The 20776-nt window shown below is 38.2% G+C and overlaps 1 protein-coding gene across 5 annotated transcripts in view; it reads left to right on the top strand.

Annotated features, from left to right (window-relative positions):
- KLHL32 (kelch-like family member 32) overlaps positions 1–20776 on the top strand; it is a 100408-nt gene that overhangs the window by 4755 nt on the left and 74877 nt on the right. For 3 of the 5 annotated variants that reach the window (XM_010191438.1, XM_010191441.1, XM_010191437.1), the window contains exon 3: positions 19387–19494. The exons of the other annotated variants lie outside the window; for them this stretch is intronic. In XM_010191438.1, coding sequence (XP_010189740.1) covers positions 19387–19494 — 108 coding nt within the window. The remainder of the gene's footprint in view (positions 1–19386; positions 19495–20776) is intronic. 5 annotated transcript variants of the gene reach the window in all.

Raw genomic sequence — 20776 nt, 5'->3', positions numbered from 1 at the left:
GGTCAAATTGCTGATTGCTATATAAATCTTTTCTATTAAAAATACTGGGAGAATGATCTGTGCAGCATTTAGTATTTGATCTGCCTCAAAACTGTTATAACGTGGTAGGACATATTTTTCACACTTTAGGGATCAGCTATAAATATGGAACTCATGCTTTCAGAAATCTACTAAACAGTTTCTGTTATTAATGGAAATTTTTGTTAGACAATTGTGAAATGAGATTTATGTTCTCTAGGAAGAATGCAAAACAGTTACTATACACTATGTTCCTGATTCCCATAATTCAGAAAAAGTAAGAATTGATTAAAAGTAATCATAGAATGGTTAGGTTTGGAAGGGACCTTAAAGATCATCCAGTCCAATCCCCCTGCCATGGGCAGGGACCCCCCCCCCCAGCCCTGTCCACCCTGGCCTTGAACACTGCCAGGGAGGGGGCATCCACAACTTCCCTGAGCAACCTGTGCCAGTGTCTCACCACCCTCACAGTAAAGATTTTTCTAACCCTGAAGTCATTTATGAAGAACTCATAGCCATGGGAAACTTTCTATTAGGGTCAGATATAAGCATAGGGCTGCAGTGGATGGGGTTTTGGGAACATCAGGTGTTAGAATTGTCTTGAATAAAAATGAGATGAAAACACTATACATCAGTGTGACACAAAGAACTTGCCTACCGTAGTTGCTGATTTCTATGGCTCATAGATTTGATTAATATACCAGCCTACCTTCAGCTCTATCTGGAGAGGCTGTCATCCAGCTCTTATGATCTCACAGATTACTCCAGAAATATGTTTGATTCTACACAGTGCTTTATCAAAATGAATCAGCATAAATTTTGGTTGTTTGCTTTTATCCTTTTTTTTTGTCACTTTTGTAAAACAGCTTGTACAACAGACTGGATATTTGCCTTCTGCAGAGCCCCTTTATGGTTTTCTATATGATCTGTGTCTGTTTTGATTTAGATGGAGCTACTTCTGAAATCATGGTGTTCTCTTGATGAGAGTAGCAAGTCAGCTGAACAGCATATTTTTTTCAAATTGCTTCTTATTTCTTTCTTGTACAGCAAAGAAATGTTTGTTAACACTTCACAAGGGTAACTAAATGTGTGTCATGTTACAGACTGAGGGAACCGGAGCCATTGTGTGTGGAAGAATAGAGAAGATCAAACAGAGATTGCCTTATCAATTTGTCTTTCAGGTTATAGTCTGGACTAAAATCTTCATTAGTTTTTCTAAGACAGTCTGAAGACTAGAGCTTCAACAAAATACTAAGGGCTGACTTTCGAGGGTAACAGCCTGTCATCCCTTGTTCCAGTTGTTGCAGTTAGTCTTGTATTTCCAGCTGTGCATAGCACCTGATTTAAGAGCTTGCTAACAAATTTTGTGTTTTTTTCTTAATGGAAAAAAAAATCTTAGGAAATTGCATAGATAGACTACATTAAAATATACAGAGTTAAACTGCAGGATTAGACACTTGAAAATTAGATTTTTCAATGTGTTTTCTCCTGAAGAACCTCTTTTTTCAAAACGAGCCAAGAAATACAGTGGATAGCTCCATACCCTTGCTCTTATAAAGAATAGTAAACATATGTATTTTTATGACTTCTTTTTTAAGCAAGACACGCAGAATTTTAGTCATACTTTTCCGTATGACTATGTAATTTGGTATTTGTCTCAGTTTATTGCAGTAAGACAAGGCAGTTGAGTTGGTGAGTACGTGTGCATCGCAATAGCTCTAGCAAGCTAAGTGATTTCCAATTAAAAGATTCTTTTTCTTTTTTCCCCTCTGGGAGCAAAATGAAATGTTACTGCATGACTTCATTAGTAGGCATTTACAGTGTTGGCAGGTGATTATATAACCTCAGAATTTTCTTGTACAAAATGCATTGGTTTTCCAGTCAGAACGACTCCTTTATTTCTTATTTTTCATTTGAGTGGGTTCATAGTCACAGGACTTTGATCTTTCTGAAAATGATGCAGCTTTTCCATGTAATCTGGATGAACAAAATTACACCAATTAACTAGAATAGATTTTGAAATGTCAATAATATTCTAATTTCTTCCACAATGAGCATATTCAATTCTTAGAAGAATCCTTTCTGAAATGAGCTCTAAATATTAATTTTGCAAACAGATTTTGTACTTAAAACTGTCACAGTTCTTAAGCAGTTTATTTTCAGGGTTTTTCAGTGCTGTCTTTCCTCTCTGTCAAAAGGTGGTTTCTCTGTGTGTACACAACATTGCTGATTGTTTGTATTTTGCAATATATTGCATTATGTTTTGATAAGGTTAGAGAATTATTTTTTTCTAAACAAATCCCCGAGGTATGAAAGACTGTATGATACAAATAGCTTTTGAGGTCTTGTTACATGAATCATAAAGAGGAAAAAGCTCTCCCTAACACATCTTAGAATTACGTCTTATATCTATCCCTGAGAAATCAGAATTACCTGCTGCTTTTGCTGTATAATGTGATCTTGTTTTTCAGTATTTTACCATTGATGTGCATGTACTAAAGGAATGGTGTTTTCCTTGCTGTTGTACCCTGGAAAGATGCTACTTAGAAATTGTGTTTCCAGATACTTTAAAATGTTAGCTCTTTCCATTGGACCAAATCAACTCTATCGTTCTAGTAAGATCTAGTTATTGGTGAGTCTTTGGTGCCAGAAGAGGCTCTTACCCTCACTTTTAGCTTCCTATGTAGGTTGAGAAATGCTTCCTCTTCTTACATCCTAGGATCATTTAAATTTCATTTTCTCAGCTGGAAATTGTGATGTGTATGAGTAACTAATCTCTTACATCTGTATTAATTGCCTAACAGTTTAGATTCACTGTATCATCTAATATGGTTTCTAAACTAATGCTTTTATTAATTTTTGCCAAGAATATAGAATAATTGCTTTTGTAAATGCTGTAGAAGCTGCCTTTTTCTTTTTTGGTTTTTAAGATAATTACTGCATGTTCTTTAACTCAAATAATTCAGAGTATTACTTCATATTACCTGCTTGTAGTAATTACCTAGCAGGTAGCTTGAAGGGAATTCCCATATACCTGTTTTCTACCTGCAACTTGCACACAGTGTTTTAATGAAGTTGAAACCTGAAGGTCTAAGGTAGGTCAGTCTTTGTGAACAAGATAACAAAAAGAAGGAAATGCAATTGAACAACTGGTTCTACTTCAACTGATGGAACTGCTCGGCACTGTTGCTCAGTTGCAACTCCTCCTTGTATATAAGCTATTGTAAGTAGAATTCACAAATGTAGATCAATGTTTGGAATGGATTTTGGTTTTTGTTGAGTTCTGAGCTACTCAGGCAAGTAAAGCAGTGACAGATGCACTCTTTGTAGATATAAAGGCAACAGAAGTATACTGTGGAGGAGAAACCTCCAAATGAAAATAAGTAATCATTGTAAATCAAACGAAGTTATCCTAATTAATAATACTGAAACATTTATTTCTATTTTTTCATTAGGTAGTACATATAGTTGATTGCCACTGGAATATGTTAATAACCCACAGTTGTCCTTTATTGGGCTTATCAGTACAAGAGAGATATGGACATAGTGGAGAGAGTCCAGTGAAGGGCAACAAAGATGATGGAGGATTGGAGCTTCTCTCCTGTGAGGAAAGGCTGAGAGACCAGGGAGTGTTTAGCATGGAGCAGAGAAGGCTCAAGGGGACTTATCACTACACATAAATACTTGAAGGGAGAGTATATAGAGGGCAGGGCCAGGCTCTTTTCAATGATGCTGTCCTGGTTGCTGTCCCTAAACCACGACAGATGCACAGTGACAGACCAGAGTCAATGGGAACACTGGAGGTTTCCTCTGAATGTCAGGAAACACTTTTTTCCCCTGTAAGAGTAACTGAGCACTGGCACAGGTTGCCCAGAGAGGCTGTGGAGTCTTCATCCATGGAGAGATTCAGAAGCCATGTAGACATGGTCCTGGGCAACTGGCTCTGCTTGAGCAGGGAATTGGACAAGATGACATCCAGGGGTCCCGTCCAACATCAATCCATATTTTTTTGGTAACAATTCACCATTTCTGGTTGACCAAGGACTCAAGAAGTGCAAAAATCTGGTAGCTTCTAAACCAGTGTTATTTTTCAGAAAATCCCGAATGCAAATCCAGTACAGACTTGCTTGGGACAGTACAAGCTGAAATCTCAACAGTCTTTTAAGCATAGTAGGTTAATACTATGGGAATAGTGGCTTTCTACAATGGGGTAATTGTATCAGTGGACAAGAAAAGAACTATGGATTTAATCTATCTGAATTTCTGCAAGGCCTTCGACACAATCCACCACAACATCCTTTTCTCCGAGTTGGAGAGGTATGGATTTGATGGGTGGACTGTTCAGTGGATAAGGAATTGGCTGGATGGTCACATCCAGAGAGTAGTGGTCAATGGCTCAATGTCCAGATGGAAGACGGTGACAAGTGGTGTCCCTCAAGGGTCCGTACTGGGACCAGTGCTGTTTAATATCTTCGTTAATGATATTGACAGCAGGATTGTGTGCACCCTCAGCAAGTTTGCTGACAATACCAAGCTGGGTGGTGAGGTTAATGTGCCAGAGGGAAGGGATGCCATCCAGAGGGACCTGGACAAGCTGGAGAAGTGGGCCCAGGTGAACCTCATGAGGTTCAACAAGTGCAGAGTCCTGCCCCTGGATCGGAACAATCCTTGTTGCCAATACAGGCTAGGAGATGATGTGCTGGAAAGCAGCCCTGAGGAAAAGGACTTGGGGGTACTAGTAGATGAGAAGCTGGACATGAGCTGGCAATGTTTTGTGAACATGTTTCTTATATACTGCCTGTTGAGAAATGAGAACTCAGCACCGCTTGCTTCTCATTGGGGAAAAAAACTTGCCTAAAATAAGAGAAGGCCTGAAAAAAAATAAGTTGGGGCATGTGTTCGTTTGAGTTTGTGGGTGGTTTTTTGGGGTTTTTTTGGTTGTTGTTTTTCTGGGGGTTGTTGGTGGTTTTTTTGTTGTTTTTTTTTTTTTTAAATTGTCCTCCTAGCGTAATATCACGGTTTAAATAAATCCAGCAATTCAGCTACAGTTGAATGTCAAGAAAACAGCACATTCCTTCACATCTTAAAATATTGTTTGATACAGGCATTGTCAATAGTTTTCTTAAGTTGAATCAAATTGCTGGAAGTAATGTAGCATAGGCAGTTGTGAGGTGTTTTGTTGTATAAAAGACTTTTTAACATCTGAACAAACTTTTTTGCTTCTGAAGTATACACAAAAATGGTTGGCAAAAGTTTTAAAGCTTTCTAAATAAATATCTTAATATTCTTTCAAAGTGGATGAAGTAAGGGAGTATACATGGGTTATTTCACTTTGTTCATCCTTATCTTTGCAGTTAATGTTTTTTTTTATTCTATGGGGCTCTGAAGTCATTTTCCTTTGCTGTAGACAGAATCCTTGCAGCTCAGCAATGTGGGTGCTATCAAAAACATTTACAAGAATCTTCTCTTTTCTGAATTCTGTTTTCGAATTCCCAGCAGTTGTTATGCTGTCAAAGTAAATGAATTAATTGCAATTCTGTCACTGCTGGATGGTAGACAATATGTTGTTTTATACACTGAGTTATCCTCTCAACTACTTGTTTTTCCCCTTTTCTTTTTTGAAGTCCCTGTATGGTAAGTAAGTGCACCATGAGTAAGTACGGCAAAATCAACTCTGCAGTTAGTGAGATAGGTCATAGGAGACTGTGGCTCATTGTCTCTAATTAAATTAGTGTTATGACAACATGTGGTGTTCGGTTACTACTCAGTTGATGCATTTCCTCAGTTAAAAGCAGGACAGAAAGGAGTCATTGCAGCTATGTCGCTGTAGTTACCAGTTTTCTTTGCCATCTTCTTTGCTTGCTCTAGGCAAGTTTGATTTTGCAGTGCTGCTGTAGCAAGTGTCCTGAAGCTGGACTGGGCTAAGCTGCAATTTCTGTATTGCTAAGTGTCTGCCCATGTAAAGCCAATTTATTGGGGCAGACCAGTGGTAGAGAAGGGCTTCATACCTGTTTTCTTCTATATAGTCTGATGAAGCAGTCTGGTATTTAGAACATTGTTGGTTACAGTAGATACTATTCTATATTTTGCAGTCTCTATCAGTATCTTCCTGCACAACCACAGGAGAAATTAAAGCCATTGCTCTGTGGGTATAGTGAAGCTAAAAACACCTTCTGCTCGAGCCACCTGAGTGAATTATTTGGGCAGCATGTCACTTTTAGCTTCAGTGAGTAGGATCCACATACCATTTTAATTACAAGAGGAGTATCCAAAGAAAGAGGCAAGACTGTGGAAGAGTTAAAACATGATCCATATGTTGCACTTGTACATATAGCAGGTGTTAGGCTGTTTCTATTGAAATAGTTGCTTTTCATTTGGATGCTTCCTCAGTGTTTGTTGCATTCCCCTTCATTTGTATAAGAAGCCCATTGCAATGCACATACTTTTGCCTTTCATATTGCACATTGTGCTCATCGGAAGTTTTAGAGGACATGTCTGTCTCTAAGCAGATTCTTTAATTGCTTCATTGTCTACCATGCCACTTTTTATACCCTGTTAACAAGTTCATTTTAGTAGACTGAAATGTTGTTTTGGGTAGTTACGTTCATGTCACTGTAGGTCTTCATCAAGTAAAAAGGTTGGATTTCAGCAATGGAACCTCTACATTTTACTGCCCTGAACATCTTTGTAAAATTCTGCTGGTTGCTTATCTTAGTCAGGAGTTAATCTGCCTAAGTCAACCTGTTTTCAAATGTAGACATCTAAGACCTCTCTAAGTCCCAAGCCACTCTTACTGGATGACCTAATGTGCGAGTGCTGAATTAATTAAACTGCCTTTCTATCTCTACTTAATAGGTAGTACCTCAGAAGAGGGAGATGCCCTTAACAGCATTGAGTGAGAACGTAAGAATGGCCACACTGCGTTGTACCATTGGCTAGTTGCTTTAGCAGTAGCTGGCTGTGATACCTGGAGAAGAAGAGTAAAACCAGGCTAAGTGTATGTGATGTGTCCCTGAGAAATCCCCAGCTGTTTTCACCTCAGGGGTATTTCCTGAGCAGGGTGTGATTCCTGTCTATTCAGCAATCCTAATAGGTCTCTCATCCAAGCTTTTATCTTCTTTCCCATTGAGCCTGTGTAAGATTTCTCATCCACTGTGTTCTCTAACAAGGTGGCCCATTGCCTGTTGTGTGAAGAACTACTTTTTGTTTGTTCTGAATCTGATTCCCACCAGTTTCACTTTATTCCTTCTAGTTCTTTTATTAGAAAAGACATTGAACCATCAGTTCCTAGATATTCTTATGGCACTCAATCATCTCGTTTCCAGACTGGAGATATCTGACTTGTTCAGGTGCTACTCAAATGGAAGCTGTTCTATATTCTTGATGATGCTTTTTGCCCTTCTCTGAAGCCTTTACAGCTCTAGTATATCTTTTTGAGATGAGGGTTGAGAGAATTGCATGCAGCGGTAGGTAAAGCATAGATTTCTGCATGGGCATAGAGTTGACTTCTGTTTTGTTCTCTCTTGCCTAATGATTTCTAAGATTTGATTACTTTTTTTTTAACTATTGCTGACCACTGGCATGACTTTTTCATTAAACTCCCATATGTTAATTTTATAGCTGTCATTTTATATGCCAACCACTTATAGTCCTTTTACAGCTTACAACATTTTGCCCATGTCCTTACTACCTTGAATAGCTTCATCTCAATTGACTTTATAGCTGCACTGCTCTTACTCTTATCCAGATCTTCTCTGGATGTGTTAAACGCATGAGATGCTCTGCTGGAATCGCCTCTCCCTGTGAAAACCGGCCTGCTCTTTTCTTGTTCACTGTTTTATGTCTTCAGTCACTTACTTATACAGGCAAAAACCTCTCCTCTTTTCTTTCTCACCTAGTTTGCCATCAAGGCCTTTGAAGGCCTTTGTCAAAAGCTTTTTGTGAATCTACTTTGTGGAAAAGTAACGATTAGAGCCCAGCATAATGTCCTCTTTACCAGTAGGCTGCAGCTATTATTTTATGTATGTAAAAACAGTTTTACGTTTGCATTTGAGTTGATTTACCAGTTATCTTCTATTTAGATATATGCACTATTCTCAGCTACTAACAAAATAGGAGCCTGGCCTTCCAAAGGTACCAGCTATACAAGTAGGCAACAAATGCACATAAAGCGCATTCAAGATCAAAATTACTGAATATTAGGACATGTTATGAAATATCCATCTGTATTTTCAGAAGCTGTCATACCTGGCACTTAAGGATCTACCTTGCCACAGTTGGATTTCAATACAGAAGAGGTAGGTGTCAAGCTGATAGAATTCAACATCTTTGTGGTCTGTTAGTTGGGCAGGAGTTGGCTTGTTGGAGTTGAAGGAAGAGCCAAAAGATTGATGAGCACAGTCAAATGTAAACTACTAAAAATAAAATAGAGAGGATTTTGTAGAGACGTTTGTTCCAGAGGAGCAAGCTGATGGAGGGCAGAGCTAAGCTGATGATGAAAGCTGCTGAGACAAATGACTGCAATATTAACACAAGCTTGGTTAGTTAAGTCATCCTTCATTTATTTAGCAAATTGTTACTGTTTCGTTACTTTTGTAAGTTTTATCAGCAAAAGGATGTGGAAAACCAAAGAAAAGTGGTCAGTGAGCTGGTTTTATTCTTTGGCCTTTGTATAAAATAATTTGATAGATATGTTAGTAAGAATTAAGGGCACTTCATTAGCAAAATTGTGCTGTAATCTTAATGGAAAGCAGGGTTTATAATCATAATGGAAAGTAGGATTGTTTTTGAAGATATGAAGGGTGTCTAGTACAAACCCTCATAAAATGAACCATTTCAAATTTCAGCATTGTGCTTCTCACGTAACAAGAATGCTTTTGCAGGTATGCTGCAGGACAGGAGATAATTGTCATAGTTTACTATTGGTTGGAACATTTGGATGTCAGTGTCTAACGACATTTACATGACATTATAAATGGCTTCTTATGAAGCTAATTATAATAATAACTCAGATTATGCTACTTCAGTTCTGTTAGATTAAGCCTTGCTGTACAGCTGTTTAGTTATGACTGCTATGCACTGAGGGGGGAAACTTGTCTTGATGGTGTGGTATGAAGCACGCTTTTAAAGATGAGCCCCTTAAAGGTGTCAAAGGTTTGATCATGTTTCCTGCAAAAAGCAATCACAAGAAGTTTTGCCTTGCTGGATGAAATGTTGGGGTAGTTATGTGCTAGTTCAAGAGCTAACTGACTCTTATTCCTGTTTTATTTTGGGATTGCTTTTGATATCACTCGCTAAAATCATCAAAGGACATGAACAATAGGCTTATGTATTCACTGGGAAGCATTAAACGAATTTAAGCCAAAATTTGCAAATGTGACTCATACTCTTCTGTGCTTGACTGGAGATGCTGGATAAAAATCTGGTTTTAGTTATGCTGCTCCCTTTATATTCCAAAAGGCAGGCCTGCTTAAAAGTGACTGTTTTTAGGGCAGACTGTACATTACTACACATGTCTACAGTGCTTTGCCTAGCGCCATCCTTACAGATCAGTTTTCTTGCTTTCTGCCACAATGAGAACAATAATTTGGGTATTCAGGGCCACCGATGATGACTCATTTATTTTGAAATATTGGAACTAATAAGGTTACTGTAGCTGTAGTAGTTCACTGTTAACTTTTTTATTCTGATACGGGCTTGCATATGAAAACTGTAGAATTGCTTTGTTTCTACAGCACAACTCAGACTACTTTTGAATATAGAGGTTTTTTTAGTGATGGTCCAGCAACTCATTAGGAGTAGTATGCTACAGTCTGCCTTTCTTGTTTGTGTCTTAAATTATATTAGTGCATCTAAGCAGAAATTTAGGAACCACACATTACACTGAGTATTAAACTCTGATTATCACAACATTAATTAGCTTGGATGCAGGTTCAGCCAAGAATGCAACTTGTGAGCAACAAATGCTTATATTTTTGTTTATTTTGACTGAGAGTGAAGACTGTGCCTTGTTACCACCAAGAAAATTACTTTGTTCTTGTCGGGTTACTCCCCCAAAAATGTGCACTGTACAAACAGGAAAAAATATCACATCCTTAGGCCCTCTAAAGAGTAGGGTGGCTCTTTACTTCGGTTTTCATTACTTATTTCTAAAGATACGAAGAACTGTGTTAACAGTGCAATGCAACAAGTGCGTTGCATATATCATGGATCTGGTAAGCCCTTAGGGGCTGTGTAATCAGTTTTATTGTCTGATGCTGTTACGTACTAAAAGAAACACCAAAGGTTTGGTGGAATTTGCTTTGCTAACATAAAGCTATATTTTGCTGCTCAGTTTTTATTTTATTTTATTTCTTCGCATTTTTGTAACTATATATTCCCTTAAACTATGAATGATAGCTGACCTTTTCATTTTACAGGATTCATTTTAGTTGCATGGCAAATGCTTTAAAAAACAAGATTTAGGTAGATTTCATTGAGCAAATGAGTTACGGCAGGCTCAGTTATCAGTGATTGACGTTGTGTGACATTTTCTCTGAGAATTTATATAGAACTTTTTCAGAAGAATCGTGTAATGAGCCTCTTAATCATATTTCATACGGTTGATATTGATGGATATGTTTTTCAGTGTGTGAGAAACTCCAGAGGACTTGGCTGATGATTGATTTAGGATAGACAGGCTTAAATTGGGAGGAAAACAAAGCAAAATGTGACATGCTAGTTATGAGAAGAACAAGCCATGTTTTTACATGCAGTAAGGAAATGTTCACATGTTAAATTGCTTATTTGGATAAGTATATGTTACATATCTAGAACATAGTTGATATTTGATGTGGACATTGTCATCTGTTGAAGTAATATTTTGACTCCTCTTAATTCACTCTGAATATTTTGTTGTGATAGAGGAGCATAGCAAAGAAGAAATAACATTGCTTACATAATGAAGGATTAGAACATGGAAGTTAAGAACACCTAGAGGTTAATTCAGGAGTAGTACAACAAAGGGGATTAAGTAGATTATGATTTATTTATTTAATATTCCTGTCACACGAACAATGAGGTGCTATTTCTAGTACAAACTGCAAAGCAGAGTGTTTTGGCCTGAAAGAATTTAGAGTCCAAATAGACAAGAAAGTCTCAGGTCTGGATACTTGCAAGTTTGAGTGACCTGTGTACAGAAATTGGAAGTAATGTGCAGCTGAGCTGTTCTGTTGAAGCCAGTAAGATTTCTCACGGGCTTAAAACTACACATGCGATACAAAAATCTTGAACTTTCACATCATAATGGAGTTCCCTGAGCAGTATAGGAAATTCACCCAGGATCTCTGAAGTGTTAGTTTACTTTCTTCATAGCTTTTCTGATCTGTGAAATGAGAAGTATGATCAATTTCCTGTGAAGAAAAAGATGTGAGACAGGTGAATATAGAAGTGTGGGAAGTGAATTTGAATAAAACACTGCACTTAACGAAGATGCCTATCTATTTCAAAATAATTTTAAAAAGAACTCAAGCAATATCGTTGTGGAATTGTGGAGGCAGAAATTTGAGATGACAATTCTGCTTTTCTAAAACAGTAAAACAATGCTAGATAGTGTTATTTACCTTAAAATTCAGTACAAGATAAATAGCTAAGGCAAACCTTGGCGATTGCATTGATCAGTTCTTTACCAATTACCTTGCTAGATAAACAGAATAGCTGTTCATTCATTTTCAAAATTGTTGTGGGGGGTTTTTTTGGGCTATAAGTATATATTAAGTTTTTTGAGTTCTGCAGAAATGCTTCTGAATTGGGTGAAAAAGGTTAGTTAAGTAGTTAATGTGACTACAAAACAAGTTGTTTGGTGTGTTTTAATTTTTCTCTGTAAAGCTTCACCTCAGTGGTAAGAGGCTGGGTGGGTTTGCAAACTTAAGGTTTAATTTATGATAAGACTGGTAACTTTTTTTTTCCCATGCGTTTGACCAGAGTGCTTACAGTGTAACTGACAAGTAGAGAAAAGTAAGATTGAGTGTTTAACACAGAGCTCTCTACTGACTTAAGGATGAGAGAGCTCATCTTGAGCAAGCTAACTTGCTTTTAGTTCATCTTGACTTCCTGGGAGTTCATCTTTTTGAGTGTGGTGCAATGAGCGGAACTACAGGAATGTGTGTTCACTGTGCCAACTTTCCTCTCTCCCTATCTGGTGGTGATTGTGAGGAAGTGCAGTGAATGCTTATGCACTTTACCGTCAGATTTCTGGACAGACACGCAAGAGCAACAGCTGAAGGTAAAGCAGTTGCAAAAGCCTTCAGCTGCCAGTTAGAGTCAAGGCTAAAGGGTGACAGGGAAAGTGAGTGTGAGATGCAATGAATTGAGGTATTTGCATTGTGTTGTGCAAAACAAGCTTGTCCCTGCTGGAACCCTATGGGTGTCATGGGAATGCAGCTTTTAATGGACGTGATTCTGAAATGTCCAAGGACTTTATTATTGTGCTTGCTGAGTACCACTAAGCCTGTGCTTGAACAGGAATTTGTATAGTTCAGAGCTGTGCGTTGGTGGGGAGGTCCGAACGTTCATTTTGTGTTGTAGGGGGCTTGGAACTAGGGCCTACTGTTACTTATCAGGACAATGTTTGAGAAAACAGAGGGAGGAAATTTGGAAATACTGCTTTTTGGGTTACTGTAGATTGCTATAGTAAGCTCAACTTTCTTTCCGGTTTTCTGTGAACTTATATTTCTTTTGAAAGTTGCTTTTAGAGTTGAATCAAAGAAAAATGGGTAATGATTAATATCTCTTAACAATCTTGCTGAGGGAACTTGGAGATACTTTAGAGGTAATTGCTATGCACTGGAACCATATACTTCACTCCTAGAAGAGGCAGGGTATTTCTTGAAGGCAGTAATTTAAATGGTCATTTGCTCATCTCCCATTTGGAACTTCTCAGGAAAGTCGGCTAGGGGCTTTTGTAGCTGACGAAAGGGATGAGCATGAGAAGGTCAAGATAGGCAAAATGAAGGCATTCTGTGTGGATTCAGCCTCTCACAATTGGCAATCTGTAACTTTTTTTTAAAGACCCACTCAAGGCTTCTGAAGTAGAAATTACGTGAGTTTAGAGAAGTGAAAGAAAACTCTGGTTCTTGTAGATAGTAATTTGTCACAGGAAACAAACTTACAGATGCAAACATTTCTCAGTTTATTATTGCTATTGTTTGTAGCTTTCATTCCAGAAATACTCCTCTTTATAAATTCTTCTGTTCTTCTAACATGAATACACTAAAAAGACACAATTCACTCTTACCTCTTCAGCTTCATTCTTCAGTCCACTCAACCCTTTATTCTCAGGATTAAAGTTTTCACCTATTTTAGGCATCTGGTAGAAAAGATATTTTATCCCACTAGGTTCTGTACATTAGTGTCTAAACGTGCCCATTTCTATCTATTGATTACCCAGAAAATGCTTGTACTTACTTCTGTTATACAGATACTTCAGATACCTTTATACAGAACTTCAGATACTGTTACTGCAGGCCCTGGTGACAACTTCCTCTCCTTTTCTCTCAAGTTTTCAGTTATTTTACCAATTTCCCTGCTATCTGGTATTTACCCAATGTATCATATTATTGTTCATTTAATGACTTTATAATTTCCTTTAAACATATCTTAAATGTTAAACAGGGTTTATACAGATTTCAATTGGAATCCAGTGCTTACCTCAGTGTTGATTTTATTTTATTTTTTTAACTGCAAGCAGAAAGCTTATAAATGCTCAATAAGAATTCCAGTTTGTTTCCCCAGGTCACAGCAGTAAGTTACTTGTAATTTTGGTCACTCTATTTTTTGGTTTTTTAACAGCATAACCATTTATTCTTTTTAAATTCATTCACCCATCTCCTGAGGCTGCATGTGTTTTGATTTTGTTTCTTGCCTTTAAAAGAACAATAAGTTGTATGTTATTCAGTGAAAGAGTTTATTTGTGTAAATTATCGTACAACTTGGTTGTTTTGTGATGATTTATTGCTTGCAATGCCTGGCATGGCTGTGAGATTGATGTGTACAAATGAGGACAAGCTCATTACTCTCATGGATATGGATCATCTGAGTAAGAAAATGACTCAAAGGCAAGGAATAGTTTTGTACTTCACCATTGCAACAGTGAGCAATTTGTATCTTGGGGGGTTTGAATATCATCTTGTGTTTCTGTGACACTGGTGTCTGCTCTTAAAGTTATGTGGTGTGAAGGAGTCTGTCTGTGTTGCTGCAGTCCTGAGAGGTAAATTCAAAGTATCTGGACATTTTCCTGTCTCATTTATACTTACTTTAACAGTAGTGCATTATTCTGATTTGGTGGTATATTACACCCACCTTGCATTTTGCTTTTAAAAACTAAGCAGCAGCAAAAGCTGAGCATGGAAATTAGACCCAATGACTGCTAAGCGTCTTTAACTTATTCTGGCCAGTTACATCAGATCTGATCTCATCTGAGCCTAGTCACCCTGTTGTTGTGTGCCATTCAATTTTGAGCTCCTGTCATCTTTTGTGTTCTATGTTTGCAGAAGAAACCATTTTATAAAGGTGCTTTGGCTGCTGAGGACAAAGTAGAGCATAAGCATGCAAGTGTGCTGTGTGTTAAACACCACCAACTTGCCGCATTACTTTGAAGTCAAATTTTCAAGAGTCTGAGAGTTGTTTTGTGTTTTTTTTATTTTTATCCAAGGATTGTGTGCTTTGTTTTCTTTTCCCTTTGGGAATATCTCTCTAGCTCTGTTTCTGGTTCACGCCAATATTAGAAGAAGAATGAAGGGTTGATTCCTCCCTTCCTCCTCTTCTTACAGCTAATAACGTGTCTGCCCACCACACAAAAATGAGGCCATCCTAATCTGTAGCTTCTTAAGCAAGTGTGAGCTCAGGTGGAATTCCACAAATGGAATATATCCATTAGTGACAGGATGTTGAAAGCTGAATTTTGGAGCAGTTGCCGCAGAATGGCAAGTGGGTTGTGTTTTCTTTTGGAGAATTGCTTTATTTCTTTAAAACCTTGACTAAAATGGTAGAATTTAAACAGTCACTATATTTCCCACAATGTTGGCTCATTGACTGACTGGATGGCAGAACAATACCGGAATATTTAAAGGAAATGGAAGGAAAGATGAGCTCTTTCACCAATGGGTTTTATTATAAAAGAGATCCTTGCGTAAGGTATTGGAAACTTGTACTGCCCACTCTCAGGAAGGAAAACGGGGCATTTTCAGAGAAGATTTTATTATGTCCAAGCAAAAGTATTTTTTAAAAAAGTATGATGTATTAGCATTGTTGAATGAAATTAATAACTAAAATAATTAACAATTAATGCTTAGCCAACTTTAGTAACTTTTCTGGTAAGTTTGACTTTGAATTGTGCACTTGTCCAAATATTTCATATTTCATTGTTTTTCTTGTCTGTTACTTGTACATCCACCTGAGATGTTTGTCTTATTGCCTCACGTAAACTGTACTCAAGGGAAAAATAAATTCGGCTACTAGGTTTGCATTAAAAGCATGACTGATGGATCTATTTAAGCACACAAAGCCTCAGAGCATTTTCAGAGATGTGTCTGAAATTGGGCCTTGACAGCCCAACTGTAACGCATTCTCCAGGTATTGGTGAAGTCTTAATCCAGAATTTAATGATCCATTTGTTTCTACAGTTAAAACTAAAATATTCAAGTCCAGCAGTGGAAATTAAAGACTGATTTTTGAGCTTGATTTCTGCCTGTGATTGAGCAGATTTTTTTCATGCTGGATTAAAACTTTAAACTATCCAGCTGAGAAGGAACTTTGCCTGCTGGTGAAGGCAGTGTGGATCACTGAGCAGCACTGGGTTTGTCTGTGTGGAAGACTACTTTCCTGGAGGCTAATCCAGTTCAGCTCAATGTGAGCTGTCAGAGTACCATTACAGACCTTATCTTTCAATCAAATTCTTTGGTCTTCTCTCTTGAAAAACAAATGTAGTTCATACTCAGTATCGAGAACTTCCACAGAATAGTCAGAGGGTAGTATGAGAGAAAATGAACTCTACATAGCAGATGGCACACAAAGCCATAATCCTAAGGCTTACTGGCAGCTACAGTTCTGATAGCCCATTGCACTGTTAGACTCTGCTTGTACTAGTAAGAAAGATGCAGAAGGGCTTTTTTTCTGGCCCTAAATGTGGTTGGCACAGCATGGCTCATATCCATATGGCTAAACCTTCTCTTCTCAGCAAACAGGTTGGCTTTATCCATGCTATCTATTTGGAACAGCCGTGGCTTGTGTTATTCCCTGAATGCCTGGGAGAGTGTTAGTTGGTGAAGGTGCAAGCTTTGCTGGAGACTGTGTTCATTAAATGCTGTGGATGACTTGGGGGTGTTGGTCAATGAAAAACTCAACATGAACCAGCGATGTGCGCCTGCAGCCCAGAAGCCCAACCATGTCCTGGGCTGCATCAAAAGAATTGTGGCCAGCAGGGTGAGGGAGGTGATTCTGCCCTTCTACTCTGCTCTCGTGAGACCCCACCTGGAGTTCTGCGTACAGTTCTGGGGCCCTCAGTATAAGAAGGACATGGAGCTGTTGGAGCAGGTCCAGAGGAGGGCCACAAAGATGATCAGAGGGCTGGAGCACCTCTCCTATGAGGACCTGCTGAGAGAGTGTTGGTGCTTTTCAGCCTGGAGAAGAGAAGACTCCGGGGGGACCTTATTGCAGTCTTCCAGTTCCTGAAAGGGTCCTATAAGAAAGCTGGGGAGGGACTTTTTACAAGGCCATGTAGCAATAGAATGAGGGGGAATGGTTTTAAACTGAAAGAGGGTAGATTTAGACTAGATATTAGGAAGAAATTCTTTCCTGTGAGGGTGGTGAGGCACTGGCAAAGGTTGCCCAGGGAAGCTGTGGATGCCCCCTCCCTGGAAGTGTTCAAGGCCAGGTTGGACAGGGCTTTGAGCAACCTGGTCTGGTGGGAGGTGTCCCTGCCCATGGCAGGGGTTGAACTGTATGATCTTTAAGGTCACTTCCAAGCTAAACCATTCTATGATTCTGTGATTCTATGGTTATAGACAGTGATTGGGTTAGCAGGCTGATCCTGCTGATTTTACTAAGTTAGGTTGTGTAAGGACCATGTTGGAATCTCTGTGATACAACAGAATACTCTCCTAAAGATAAAGTTATTAAGGCTACAAAGGAAAACTCTACCTGTTCTTCATAGAAGTGATTCATGGTCTACAGATGAGATTCAGTTAAGTGTTTCTTTATATCTGTAAGCTTAACCTGTTGTGTGGGACATCAGCCCTTGATCAGAATAGAAACTTTATTAGTAACCACACTGTCTTTTGATGGTTCCTGTGTACAGGTAGGTAGTGTGCAGACGGTTGCTGTAGCAGTCAGGGAATGCAGAGCATGCAGGGTTTTGTATCACTGAGCCTTTCCAGCCTTTCTGCAGGCAATCTGTGACAGAACTGAGTGTACAGAAGGTGTGCACATCTAACCCTATATAGACACATGCTGCTTTGAGACTTTACTCTTTATTCAGGAATTGGTGTGTGAAAGGAATATTATTTAGTAGTGAATTTCTGAGAAGAGAAGCTTGTCTCTTCCAGACACAAACTGCAGGTCTGCTTTTGCAGGGAGCAGGTGACTGATGGGTGCCTCGTAGCTCCTGGCATACCCTGAGGCCTCACAGTAGATGTTAGAGCTCATTTGATACATCTAAATGACAATAAAATGTCCAACTCTGATTACATTTTTAATGGAATTAGAAAAGTGTCTGAACTTGTTAGAGTTTGGTTTTTTTCTATCTAGGTATATTTCATGGCTATGTCTTACTGCATTTGTTTGATAAACCTTTTAAACTATTTGATGCCTCTTTTCTGTTGCCAGTTTGGAAGAAGCCCCAATGCCACTTTATTGAGATAGAAATTGCAAAAATACAAGGAATAAATGTCACTCTTGCTTATACTGGATGATTTCCAGGCAACAGATTTATGTCAAGTTATGGTGTTTTAGGGATGAAAATACTAACATTTTCAGAAGAAATTACTTATTTGCAGGTAACGCTCAGTTCTTGAAAGAAGCCACCTGGGTCTAGGTGAATGCTAAAGTGTTAGAGAAGATAGAGCTTATTTTTTCCTTTAAATTCAGCAGTGCTTGGTGGACAGGCTGTACCTATGAAGTCCAGTGTGCTTGTTGATTGCCTCAGCTTCTGCAGGTATCCACCAGAGTAAAGACAGAAGTAGTGGAGGGTGTGTTCACAAGAAGTACTTCTTTACTAGAGTTCTCCAAGATGAAGTTTTGTAGCCTCCATAGTGGCAGTAAGTTGGCACAAAACCTACTGGGAATAAGTTCAGACTCTCTTTAGCAATGACAGATGGTAGAACTGTTCAGTTTATTTGTTCACAGCTTACTGTTCGAAGGCTGTGAGTGGTATATTTTGTTAGACAGTGTGTGGGAGAGTGACAAAGAATGGAGAATGAGACTGATAAGAGGAGGGAAGGAGTGGTAAGTAGGGATACTGCAGCAGGAGTGCGTGGTGGGGGGGTAGAGTGAGGGATAAAGACAGGAGTCTGAGTTTGACAGAGATGGGAAGAAAAAGATTCTTACAGGGATGCAGAGACTGAGTAGGGTTTCTTCAGTCCAGGGAGGCACTGAAGACTGATGATCGGAAAAGTAAGGCAGGATGGAAGGAACAGTCGCTCTTCTCCATGTTATTTTCAGAGGAGTCCCATAGCACCTTGCCAGTCTTCAGCTCAGATGTTATGATCTGAGAAACTGGAGTGATAACAAGTATGTGGAGGTTGTAAGTTGACGTGACTGCACCTCCATCCTTGCTCTTCATTCAATGACTTGAGTATCATATTGTTCTGAGGTGCTTATTTGGAAAAGATTGTTTATAAAAGATGGTGTGTTAACTGCCTCTTCTTATCATATAAGTAACTGCATATGGCTTATTGTTCCTTCCTATAGATAGTGATACTATAAGTAAGTATTATTTCAAGTGGTGCTTGTGTAGAAGATTTTTTTTTTCCCAGAGGCTATTTCTTTATCTTTTTTAATGGAATGATACCTTGTTGTTTGACTGTTCCCATTGATATCACCTGAATTAGTTAGGAAGTATATATATGTAGACAAAAGGGATTTGTTTCAGTTTTTCCAGAATGATTATTTGTATTTCTGTATCAATAAAAGCCTCAGTTGCAAGATTGATTGATACGGGGTTAGTATTGAAAACATGGCATAGATTTTGTTTTAACTTGCAAGTCTGTTGCTCTTTAGAATTCTTATCCAAGAAAAAACAAAGGTTAGTGAAGGTGAAAAAATCAATTCTCTGCTTCCTGGACCTTCACTGGGGGTTGTTTTTAATGGTTAATAACGTTTGTTTTCTTTCCGTAGGCAATGTTCAGTCTCTGCATGGTTGAAAGCGAAGCTGATGAGGTGAACTTGCACGGTGTCACAAGCCTCGGTTTAAAACAAGCCTTGGACTTTGCATATACTGGACAGGTATTGTACAGCTCTTCAAATTAGGAGAAACAAATGAAAGCAAACTGCAATTAAAAGCTGAAGATGACTTTTACAAAGGTAGTAGAAGTTATTTTTTCCATGCACTGCCCTGTATGAGGTCTTTTCATTTAACAGATCTTACTTTTCATATACATTTGGGTTTTGTTTTTGTTTTTTTTTTCTCTGTAGAGGGATTGTCTAATAAAAACAGTCTTCATGTGCATTGTTACCAGGCAGTGAACCATGTAGGATTCATATGCCCCTTTTGTGGTTGCCTGGCTGTTCATAAAAACTTAATGTGAGTTGATTCTGCATGCCAAATAAATGTAAAGAAAAGGAAAAATACCTTAGGTGTTTTCCTAATAATAAATATTTATAAACTCTGCTGTGTTTGACAAATTATATAACTGAGGGGAAAAGTAGTCTCTTATTACTTGAACAGATGCAGTCCAAGCATCTTTGTTAATGCCTATAGGTACTCTGTGTCTTTATCAGAGCACTTTTTATGATAGCTGGTTATGTCTTATGCTGTGTTTCTTCAGAGGACGCAGAGTGATGCTTCCCTTCCTGTCCACACTCCTAAAAATAATAAATCTGCCTTATCTGTACATTGCATGCTTGGACAGTGTTGCTCTATGAATTCACCTCAGTTCAGAGTTCATGGATAATGAGCTCAGAATTTTTTGACATACAGCTATTTTTGCTTTGGACTCTAAATTATCGATAACAAACTATTTCTGGAAATATTGCTAGAACAATTGCATTTATTGATGTATATTTGTTTATTAGTTAATTTTGAAAAGAAAAAAGTTATTCTGGAAGAGTTGTTGGGTTGTAAGAATTTAAGACATCTGTTTCTATACTGTGGATTTGATTTTTGAGGGAATTAAATAGAAATAAGGAAAGATTTATTTTTTTACCTGTTTTAAAGGAGCTATTTTTGTCACCAGCCCACACAACAGTTATACTTTAGAATTGTCATTGGAGATTAGCACTTGAAATTTCTGTTTCTACTATTATGAAAAAGACAACTTATTCAAAGATTTTTTTCATATAAACAAGAAACAGAGATACCATGCTATGTGTTGGCTGAAGATCTCAGTACATGGCTTGTCATCGGTATGCTTTTTGTTCTTTCAGCTGAAGGTTTTGATATACAAAATCCATTTTTTCGTGTGTTGTGGAGCACCTGTATCATCTTAGTCATGTGAGACTATAGGTTGATTATTCTGAAATTAGAACTCTTGTTGCTAAATAGAAGTATCCAAAAGATACTTTCCAA

This window comes from Mesitornis unicolor, unplaced genomic scaffold (assembly GCF_000695765.1).
Source record: "Mesitornis unicolor isolate BGI_N332 unplaced genomic scaffold, ASM69576v1 scaffold18989, whole genome shotgun sequence".
Lineage (NCBI taxonomy): Eukaryota > Metazoa > Chordata > Aves > Mesitornithiformes > Mesitornithidae > Mesitornis > Mesitornis unicolor.
Note: the sequence above shows the minus strand (reverse complement) of the source record. Positions and strands in the feature narration are given on the sequence as shown.